Source organism: Myiozetetes cayanensis, unplaced genomic scaffold, assembly GCF_022539395.1.
Source record: "Myiozetetes cayanensis isolate MyiCay16 unplaced genomic scaffold, myiCay2020 scf13, whole genome shotgun sequence".
In the NCBI taxonomy this organism is placed as follows: Eukaryota; Metazoa; Chordata; class Aves; order Passeriformes; family Tyrannidae; genus Myiozetetes; species Myiozetetes cayanensis.
The window spans coordinates 6,448,426-6,460,342 of NW_026086937.1; the positions used below are offsets into that span (position 1 = coordinate 6,448,426).

The window sequence follows — 11,917 nt, forward strand, 5'->3', positions numbered from 1 at the left end:
GGTCATGTTGTTGCCATCAAAAATATTCTCTCACAGATATTTTTGCTAATCTTCACAAGTAACTCCAATAGTTTTAGATTTGTGGGTCCCTACAAATTTAGAGCTGGACAGCTGAATGTTAATACAGGCCTACTGAAAATAGAGTTGTTTTCCTTGATTATTTTTTGCAATCCCTGGAAGAGGCCCACAGATCCCTCAACACCAAAGACCACTCTTAAAGGAGGCGCGCAGAGGAAAGGAAAAAGAACAGCAGTTTCCCAAAATAAGCCCTGAAATATTACTCTTCAAGTTATTACATCTCAAGGACTGTCTTGTCTTGTGCCTTTTGCTTCAGCAAAACATTGAAAAAATTACACTTTGATTTTTCCTGGTTTTACACTGCTTCTGGAGGAAGAAAAAGATGGAAGCCAACTACAGTTGCCTTCGGTATCCAGTGCTTTTCCATTCATGACACCAAAGCCACGGTTTGAGTCTACCTTACCCAGATTTAAAGACCACTTCATAATGCAGACTTTTTAAGGCAGTTTAACCACCCTGATTTAAGTCTTTCCAGATTTCATTTTTCAATACAGATTTAAAATTCTGTTAACTAAGATCTTAAAAGTTCACTTTTTTCTCCCTAAGCCTGACAACAATCAGAAATACCATCTGTTCAGCTGTAGCTCCAGAATTTTTAAAGTAGCTCTCAAAAGAAAAAAGGGAAAATCATTCTTCAAACACAATTGCCACACAGTTTCTTCAGAAATACCTCAAATATTATTGCCAATGCATTCTGTCATATATTGACCTCTGCTAGTAGCCTTTTTGAAACTAACTCCAAAACAAACGTCAGAAACCACCATCATTTATCACCCAGAAAACCAAGAGAGAGAGCCCCACAGGATATTTTAACTTTGTTTCACCAACCCACATTTTGCAAGCTCTGCTTACAACCAAAACTTCAACCCAATTACTGCAAATTTGCAACCCAGTTTAGACGTGGGGAGTAATATCTTCCAGATCCAGCCAGACTTCTATGGCATTTCAAACAACCAGGTGCAAGACAAAAACAACCCACAAAGTTACAAGGGAAATATTCATTACTTAATTTGTGCTTGTAAGTTTTTGTGATACACCTGCATTGCCTTTTCTGTTCTCCTTCACACGAGAGGCAGGGTTTATCATCTTTCAGGGGATAAAAGAGTACATTTTCTTAGTCCTTTGATTTCAGAAGCTGGGAGTTTAAGGGAAAAACAAAACAAACCAGAAAAAAAACACCAAATCCAAATATCTTTTTAGTCATAAAGTCCTTGTAAGCTGATAATAGTCAGAGACACATACAGCACATATATGAACACACACACACACACACATAGTATTCATAAGCATGTGCATATAAATATGAGAGAGAAGAATCTATACAGGTCAGAAGGAATGAGAAAAAAATCAGTCCCAAAATAAGTAGAGAGTCCAATATTTCTCACCTATTCTACTTACTCTAATCTTCTAGCAATTGAGTGACAGGTGAATGCTCAGAAAGCACAACCTTAACATTTAAATTTGATCACAATTTTCTTCAAATGAAATAAAGGTGTCCCACTTCATTTTAATTGTCCTAACATATGTATAGTAAGACAGTAGTAAGGTAAATAAAATGTAATTCTTAATTGTTACTAGAAAAGCAGACAAGTACTATCCATATTTGAGATATGCAACTTCAAGTGATCAGTTTGATTTAAAACAGCAACAAAAAACAGCTCCATAAAAATAACTGAAACACTGGGAAACTGCAGCATTGCTTGTCTTTACTACACTCCAGATATTTAACTAATAACAGACAGGAATCATGAGGATGGGATGGAAGACAGACAATGAGGAGAACAGACTGCTTCAATACTGATACTTTGAAAGTCAACACAGTGAAAAATTACCACACTTAAAACCTGCAGGATACTCATCTTGGCCAACATTTCAATTAGGAGTCTTAAAGCTGAATGAAAAGCACTTTGAAAAGAACCAAACACCCCCCCCCCCCCAAAAAAAAAAAAAAACCAACCAAAATTTGTTCTGTTGACCAAATAAAAGCAGTTGTACCACAGGAAGCCGAATGTGAAAGAGATTAAATCAAACATTCCTCCTGTTTGGATAAAGGCAACTGTTGGCAGAAGAACTCCGAAAGAACTGTTTACATTTACAGGAAACCACACAAAGAATGAAGACCCAATTCCACCGAGATAGACTGCAAACCTCACATTGATTCAATGAGGGTCGAGATTTCCCATACAAAGACCAAACATCTAAATAACAGCATTAACTGCTGGGAAACTGCAATTCCATGCAGAGCCATCTTCAAAATCAATACAGAGAGAAGTCACATTCAAATGAATTGTAATTCAGCACATACACTTCAATTCCAAAGAAACCCAATGCTTTTAGATTACAGGCAAAATCTCCTTTCACAGCCCAGTATTCTTAAGTGATCTATTGGTCAGCTGAATGATTGTGAGGATACTCAGTCCTATAAGGAACCATCCCCCAAAAAAAAAAGAACCACTTTTGCAGTCTTTTTCATTGGTGCCACGTTTGAACATCTTGTACAGACCCCCCCCATACCAACACCAACAGCAGCAGGCACATTTCACCACCCAGCAGCAGAACATAACAGACTTGCCAAAAACCCCAGCTATTTCTTAAAAGGTATATTTTAAGAATCACCCATCTCCACAGTAAGTAAAATTCTAGGGCAGGGAGGGCAAATGCCATTTAGATTCAATGTGCCTTAAACACTGAACATTTTTTTTTTCTTTATTTAATATCAGTTACTGGGAATGATAACTGACAAAATCAACTAATGTAGTTACACATACACATATATATTTTTTGATTTAAGTATTTAGGTTGATTTTATCATGAAGTCACTTGAATTTTGATGCTGTATTATAATGCATAATGTTTTACCAACCTACTCTTGAAACTCACTCCCTTACTCTACATCTGTAAGCAGGCATCACATTCATTTTTACTGGAATACATACAGCAAAAATAGGAAGTAATTTAGAGTGAACTCCCCAAAAGTGCACTTTAGAAATCTGCACTTGAACATTTTAAATAGTTAAATTCCCCTCATTAATCTACTCTACATTGTAAATTTGCAGTTCAGAAAAGAAAAGAAAACACTAGAGCATTGCAAGCATCCTGTAGATGTTTGCTGAACCATTAGGATGCTTAAACAGCCCAATTAATATAAAACTAAAACCAGAAGCTCTCACTCCATAGTTTTGCAGTCCTTCAAAAAAAGCCAAATTACATGAAGATGGAAAGGAAGGCTCAGGTTCTTTCTTTCTGTTGAAAACCCCACTGTTGTAGGGTCTGCTCAGAGGAAACAATTGCATCATGCCCCATTCCAGGATCCTGGCACACACAGATCTTACGCTGCAGCCTCACGAGACGTGGGATGCAAAAGGATTTTCTTTCAGGTCTGTATCACTTACTCTACCCCCCAGTTAAATATGCAGACACATATGTATGGATAGAGAATTAACTCTGTTTAAGGTAAACACAGAGCATACACATACACGTGCTTCGCTGTGCACATTTTCTGCACGCTACATAAATCACACACAGACATCCTGCTGTGCCTTTCTGCAGGAACGAACTTGGAGGACAGGGAGGTGTATGATGCTGCACAAAAGCACTTTATATATTCCAGCATGAGGTGACAGACAAGTAACCCCCTGCCTCTACGTACAGAGGCAGATTTAACAGCTCCTCAAGTCACGCCACATCTCTTGCAAAGTTCCAACTTATTTTCCCAAACACCGTTTCGGAATGACAACCTCTCCATTTTTAAATAATCATAACTAACTAAACTTATAGATAAAAATCTAACCAACTTGAATCAGAGAATATTTTCTTTCTGAAATAATAAATCTTTCTCAATTTTGACATTAAGCTTCCTTTTCCCACTTCTTCAAACTGTTTTCCAATTTTACACTTTTTACTTCAGCTCGTGCTCTTCAGATTGGGTTCACCTGCTCTGTGATTCTCAGGTTTAACAGACTCAGACTCCTCGTCACTCTCCTTTCTACCTCAGCTGCACTTATCAAAGGTACCAGTATAGGATTTATTATGGGCTTGCCAGAGTACTACTTAAAACCCACTTTTGTTGCAATGACAAGAAGCATGCCAAGTCTCAACTAAACCAGGATGGTCTTTAAAATCCAGCATAAAACCCATAACAAAACACTACAATTTTTGTTCAGCAAAATTAAGCCAACTTCCTAGATCTCAACCATAGGAAAAGTCAAGCTGTAGGAGAACTAGGGACACCTGAAGTTGGTATCCTTGCCTTGGACAGTGACCAACTGCAAGCGCCCATGGAAAAGAAAAGCACACTGGGTAGTTTGAAACTCCCAGGTTTTGGGATGAACTTAGGAGTTCATTGTGTCCCTTCTCATCCCTACCCAAAAGGTCTGGTCTGCTATACATGCTGACACTGTTCCAAATTATTCCTACAGCTCTCCAGGTAAATGTACTAAAAGATCAGGACAGAAGCTTTTCCTAGATTTTACCCTGAAAGCTTCCCCATGCTGTTTACTGCCTGTCCTGCCCACAAGAGTATGGAAAACACAATTTTATCCTCTGCTTTGCAGGAGCTTTTTATGTACCTGAAAACCATTTGCATGTTCCTCAAGTCCTTTCCATTCAGGCAACAACTCTTTCAGCACGGTCAGGTTACTTTTTCTAGACTTGTCAATCTCTCTGTTCTCTGTTGGAACCAGCTCTGGCTGGTCCAGGTTCTACTTGAAGTGCAACAACCAAACACAAAGATTTTTCTCCAGCTCAGTCTGGAATAAGGAAGGTATCTTCCAACTCTGTTACCATGTTCTAAATTATCCAGCTAAAATTGACAGCAACTGCTTCGAAATCTTCTTCTTTTTTTTTTTCCCCTGCTAATTTCTGCTTAATAAATCAAAATGGTAAGATATTTGAGAGACTGAGAAATGGTCAATTGACACAACCATGAGGAAAGCCCGAGGTAGCTCAAAGACCCCATTTGATACATATCACCTACCTGTTATTTTCACACTGTTCTTTTTTAAGGATACCAGAGTGGGGAGAGAAGCTCTCCAAGAAGAGCTACACTTAGTTCGTAGTCCTCTCCAGAGACAAAAGAAATGCAAATTTAAGCCAGGGCAAATCTCACTGCTATTGGGCTTTAAAATGTGTCCTTTAGAATTACACTTACGCAGTATTAAGTAACATAAAACATATTTCCAATATTAGGTCTTGATTATTTGCCACATTTGCTAAAACAGGCTATAGACAACAGGGAACTCCACTTGACACCAGCAATTAGCTTGCTGTAGAATCAATGCATTTTATCTTCCATTTTCCCATTATTCTTTTCACAGTAGGGAACTCTCTGTGCTAAATGAACACTTAGCTTACACCACTCAGACACTCTAGAGGAGCCAGGCAAGCTATTTGCTGCCTTCTACTATAATCTTCTTGGAAACAAAAGGAAAAAACAAACAAACCACTTCGACACAACTAAGTCAAAATAAGAACCAAGAGGAGGCCAGGGGTAAATGTGCAAAGGAAGGAAGGGAAGTGCACCTGAAGCCGGACTTAACCTCTGAAATGATTTTCCAGAAACGTCCTGTCAATCTGACAGAGAAAATCGGATACATACAAAGTGTGTGAGAAAATGTACCCTCTGACGTTTTTATCAGATATTACATAACACTGCTATGGAGCTGCATCTTCAGGAATCCTAGGAATAAAACGTTTCTCATAGCATACACCAAGCTAAACTACTTGCAAGTAGCAATTTGCACTCTGCTTTCTTAATGCCCACTGGATGCACAGGCATAGCAGATCAGCAATAATTTTCTTCCAGTTAAACAGTAAATAATCAAAACAAAGGGACAGCACCTCTAAGAGCTTCTAATCCTCTTTCACACACTTCTCCAAATCAGTAAGCTGACAGAAGAACACTGAGGACACTTAACTGGGCAATTTAGCTATGATAAGGTGTATCCAGGTATTGAGACAACCCTCAGAGTTCTAAAGTGGTCACTTCAAGGTGGCGGGGGGAAAACAACCAAACAAGTGATGGAACTCTTACCACACATTCCTCTCACGCCACTTCATGTTTGGTGACGAAAGACACATCCTACAGAGTGTTCTTTAAGTGGCACACACGCTGCTTACAATTGAAATATGCTTTGGAGCCTCTGAAGCTCTTAAGTTTGCAGTTTTGGTAGCCTTCCAAATAATGCAATTAAAATTGGTAAACAATATGATTACAGCTGGCAAACACTCTCCAGCTTCACAGTGACAGCTTAAATATAGTTGTCAGTCTTCTATGCTGAAATACCTGAATACTAAAGCTGTTATCAAATACTCTGACTTCTGTCTTTTGAGACCTCTGAATCATTTCATTATCTTGACACCCAGACTTCATAATCAGTCAAACCTTTTATTCTATGAGACAGAAGAGTCAGTTTCATGAACTGCTTTTCAATCAAAACACTTTAAAAAAAAGAAAAGAGTACTCCTACCTTCATTTATTAATAATAATAGTAAAAAGGAAACATGAAACCTTTTACATGTCTTTACTGGGGTTTATTGGTGAGCTACAGGAAGTACCAGCAACAGAATGAAAGGTTGCTTCATCTCCCATCTTTTGACCCAAGCAGTTTGCCAAACATTACTTCTCCTGTGTTCTGGATGAGGTTGAAAAGAAGGTTCTTATTTTTCTGTCTGAACTGATAATGAAAAGTATTTCATTATTATTTACTATGAAAAAAAAAAACCGAAACCACAGTGTGATGCAGAAAAATTCAGACACGAGGATCTGTCTGGAGCGTTCTCAAAGATTTTCCTTCAATTCCTTCCCCCCAGGCTTTGAGCTTTCTTTTATGCTGAATATGCTGGCTCTGTCTCCCCGGGTTAGTTGTTTTTGTACTGCTGATAGTCATATCTGATGTATTCACATAATAGACTTGCCAAGTGGGACTGAATGTTCCAATGATTTGGAAATGTCCGGAATGACTAAGACTTCAAGTTTGGCCCATGTAATTAATTTAATTGGAATCAAATATTCTTAAGTTACTCAGATAATTGAGAGGTTTTCATCTGTGCCTAAAATTTAAGATTAAAATGATGTTTATGGTAACGATGAAGTTCAAATACAGTGAAACTTAACAGGTTGATTTATTTGGTCTCACAAGAAATTTGGATATGGCAACCCTTTTAGGACTTCACTGAGTAGTCTAATAGTACATACTAGAATAAGGTAACAAATTATTTAAGAGATCAGCCCTATGTAGAGATTTGTGGAGAGACAGAAAGAAAAAGTGAAGTGCTGCAGGTAGTATTTCTCCCTTCCTGTGACCACATAGACCTATGAATTTTCAATGTGCTGGGAGAAAAAAAAAAACCAAAAAAACTTATCTTTCAGCATATTCTATTTTCCATAACTGAAGACCACGAGAGACAGTTCAGTTTCCAGACATCACTAATGCAATTCCAATAACGCAGAAAGTGTGCCTTTCTGTCTTATTGAACAAAGCTGTCCAAAAATACTTTAAAGAAATAATTTTTCTGTTCAAATCAGTGATTTTATTGGAACCCATGATAAAGATCTCACTGTCAGCAACCCGGTAGAAAGCTCACAAAGCCACAAATTGCAGATGAATATTTAATACACAGATTAAGTTCTGTAACTGACCAACTACTAAACATTCTGACGTTACCTCTCATATTTCTTTTTCCACAGAAAACTTTAGAGAGCCTTTGTGGTATCTTTGCCCTTTCTATCGAGAGTAAACAATTTCTGGAGCCGAAAAATATTTTGCGACAGACGTTTTTTATTTTCTACTGAGTGAAAAGTGAGAACCACGGCAGTTCCTGTAATCCTTCTCCCCATCCTCAAAAACACGTGGGGAAGGAGGGGTGGGGATGGTCGGTTTTGTTTTTAAAATGAGGAGCAGCAGAGCACAGCAAAGCAGATGAAAGAGGATGAGAACTGAAATCATCACCTCTGATTGTCTTTGCTCCTCTCCACAGCAGGATGCTTAGGGCACCAGAGGAGCTTTGTACAGCCCACATCCTACCTGCACCTCCAACCAGAATGCACCCACCTTCAAGCTGGAAGACCAGACTATGGTTACAGTATCAAGCTTTGCAATTGTGTCTGTGAGATACCCACTAAACGCATTTTTATTTAAAGTTTGCTTACTACAGGAAAATACAGAGCAAGGAGAAAGTTGCACCAGATTCGTATGGAAATAAACCCTTTTTGCTTTCCTCTACTGATTTTGTGGGAAAGAAAAGGAAGACACCACAGAGATAAGTATATCAGATATCAACTGCATACAGTGCCAAGATATGTTACTTCATTTATTAGTGCTACATTATAGCCTTCGATGATACCCTGTTTCTTAAAATCGGATATTTAAAGTAATAAGTGAAAACTTAAAGCGCTTGAATATCGGCATAAATAACCTAAAAATGCCTATTTTTAAACACTAAATACGGGCAGACCGTGCCTACCCTTATCCAAAAATGCTCTTTGCAGCCCTCCAGTGGCCAAAGACACAGCAAAACCACCAAGAAAACTACTCCGATTTGCTTGATGAACTACCGGCAGCGTTTAAAAGACATCTCCCACGAAATAAAAGCTCACATCCTTGTCTAAAAAATATATATATATATATATATATATAAAGGAGATAATGACCTTAAATTACATCAGAAAGCAAACAGCAGGAAAATAATTCTCCTGCATCGAAAAATGTTGCATGTTTTATTTTAATCTGCCCAGAAAACCGTGTCTCCCACCAGGACATCAAGGTATGTTGGGTTAATAACAGAAGTAGCAATTCTTTTCCTGAAGTCACCTTCTGCTATTCATACAGGTAAATATAAAGAAAATTAAGCAGCGTTTGCTGGAAAGAATCAATTTCCTCACAAAGTTTGGACTCCAGTGGTTTGGCTTTTTTAAGAAAACAAACAAACACACCCCAAACACTAAAGTTTTCTCTTCTCTCTACGTTCACGAATAAAAACCAACGGTAAAGCCTCATATAAAAGTAAAAAGAACTGAAACGTTTTAAAAATAATATAAAACAAACCGAAACAGAGTTCTCAAAACTTAAGTTTCTAAAACTTGGGGCTAGAAAGTCAGACCACAACTGCAAGGAAACAACGCCAAGGGAAAACAAAACAACCAGAAGCAAGAAGCCCTGGGCACCTGTGAGCGCGGAGCCTTTGGAAGGGTCAAGGCTGGCTGTCTCTGGGAGGACCGGGCGGATCGGGGGAGCGCTGCGGAACAGCGAGGGCTCCGGCACCCCTGCGGCAACCTGCGCGTCCCTCCCGCGGCGGGACCGGCCCGCGGGGTCACCGCGTGTCACGGCCCCGCGGAGAACTTCACAGCCAACACCTTCTCCTCCCGGCCCCCTCCTTCCAGCCCTTCCGTCCGGATCCGCGGACTCTCAACCCAGGCGCGATCCGCCGGGCTCCGGAGCGGCCCCGCAGCATCACCCGCAGCGGGAGCGGCTCCTCCCGCCCAGCCCGGCCGCTTCCAGCATCCCCGGCGGGCACGCCCGCAAAAGTAGCGGGCGGCGAGGTGTCCGCCCCACCTCCGCTGCCGGCCCGCGGAGTCGCCCCCCGCCCTCCCAAACTTTCTGCCCGTCCCTCCGGGGAGCGGCGGCGCGGCGGCCCCCGACCAGCCCGGCGAGGAGCGGCCGCGCTCCCCCCGCCGGCCCCGGCGCTCGGTCTCTGCCCGCGGTACCTGCCTTTGGCGGCGAGGAGGCTGCCCAGCCCCAGCGGCAGCAGCAGCAGCGCCGCCGGCCCCCAGCAGCCGCAGCCGCGGCGCCTCCGCATCCCCGCCGCGGCGCCGGCCCTGCGCGACTGCTGCCGGCCGCGGCTCTGAGCGGGGCGAGGCGGCGGGCGGGGGCTGGGGCTGCTGCCGCCGCGCCGTCATTCGCCCTCGCTGCCAGCGCCGGGGCGGCTCCGGCCCCCGCCCCGGGACCGCGGCCACGTCACGGCGAGGGGAGGCCCTCAATATTCATGAGCGGGGGCTCCGCCGGCAGGGGCGGCCCCGCTCACCTGGCGGGCAGGTAGCGCTCCCCGCCCCCGGGATGGGAACGGGGACTCGGGAGCAAGGGCGTGGAAAACGGGCGGGCACTGAGGGAGACGGGACGGAGAGGGTGAAAACGAGGCTTTGCCGAGGGATGCAAAGGGCACCAGAACAGGAGGACACAGGGGTGATGGCTGGAGGAAAGGGACAGAGCAGAGAAGATGAAATAAGACAGTTCAGTAAACTCGGAGGGAAACAGGAGACCTTGGAAAACAGAGGCGGGGGAAGGACATGAAATGCTGTAATTGCAGGAAAAGGAGAAATTGGGAAGGTTTTGGTAAAGGGGAGAAATGAACAAGGAGAAGGCAAGACTTCAAACCTTAGAGACAGAAGCTGTACTGGAGCAGTGCAGAAGGGCCATAGGATCGGGCTGTGAAAGCAAGGAAAGCCACGTGTGGGGGCTCAGAAATTACATTCAGGTGCAAATCGTAATCAGGAGCGCAGACAGGTGAGATGTTGTGGAAGGAGGGCACCGGGAAACACGAAGACACTCACATGAAGATTGTACACTTGACCAGCTGTAAGATTTTAGCTACATAAAAGCTGTGAGAGCACAAGGGGTTATTGCAGGGTACCTTATGCCCTGCAGGGTCGCCTCATTTGTGCTATATCCCATAAATTGCTCATCAAAGCCACCTAACTCCGGAAAACCAGTACTCCCACAACAGAATCACCACTCCAAAGGATTCTCGTTAATCACTTGACTGTGGGAGAGTTTCAGTGTGACAGAAGGAGCTGTTGGGTTGGGACAAACTTCTTTTTGGTTGCTCACCATTTAATTAGTTACGGGATCTGCTTTCCTGTAATCTCTATTGTGAGCTGGAATGGAGTAGTGCATAGAAAAACTAGAGAAATTCTGCAGTAATCTTGGGCAGTAACAGAAAACTATATAGAGAAAACCAAATTTTGCCAGCATTCACTTGTCATTTTTCTACAGAAGAGACTTTCTGACGAGGAATTCAGCTATTACAACCAACCTCTGTTGGTCAGGAGGAAAGTCCTCCAGTCCCAAAGTGTTAAATGTTGCCAAGCAGTGCTGGCTGTGTGTGCACAGGGAGGGTTTCCTGCTCGGAGCTCACGAGCTCATTCAGTAAGATCCTAGTCCTGACTGTGCTTCCCGATGCCCAGCTGGGATCACACCGTGACCTGGCTTGGGAAATCAGCCATGGACATTGCAGCTGAGCTTTTTAAAGGTGCACTGCTGTGCTGAGTGCCCGAGCATCTGTCACCTGGAGGTAAATATTAAATATAGTGCAGAGAGGTTTAACTATCAACAGTAATGGGAATGACATCAATCCATGTGGTCCCAGCCAAAACCATCCACATTTACAGCGGTGAGACAGACAAAGACTGCAAAGGTATAGGAGGAACTTACTTTAAAATTGATAGGATTTTAGTTTGCTAATTTAAAAGGAAATAAATAAATGTGGCAAGCAGCATCAGAAGTTGATAACACAACGTTCCGCTTTGTGAAAAGTTTGAAATATGACCTATGGACTAACATCTGAAATAATGTACATATAAACACAGGAACGTAATTCAGAGGAGGGTATTTTCATACAGGGAACTAGCAAATATTTGAGAGAGTGAAAACTGAAAAATATTGCTTTTCAGTATGAGCCTGTTATTAACAATCCATAATACAACTGGTTTGGTGGGGGTATACAGACAGCATATTTGCAAGGTAGAGGATGTACAGGAAGATGCATCTCCTCAGCTGACTTTATAGTCTAAATAAATAACCCATATAACAGAAATCAAAAGGGACAAATGTTACCTCCATTCCAC

General features: G+C 42.1%; 1 protein-coding gene across 1 annotated transcript in view; it reads right to left on the reverse strand.

Annotated features, from left to right (window-relative positions):
- Positions 1 to 9,949, reverse strand: part of CLSTN2 (calsyntenin 2) — a 329,826-nt gene extending 319,877 nt beyond the window's left edge. The window contains exon 1 of the mRNA XM_050308320.1: positions 9,786 to 9,949. Coding sequence (XP_050164277.1) covers positions 9,786 to 9,873 — 88 coding nt within the window. The 5' untranslated portion in view covers positions 9,874 to 9,949. The remainder of the gene's footprint in view (positions 1 to 9,785) is intronic.
- Between the last annotated feature and the right edge of the window lie 1,968 nt (positions 9,950 to 11,917).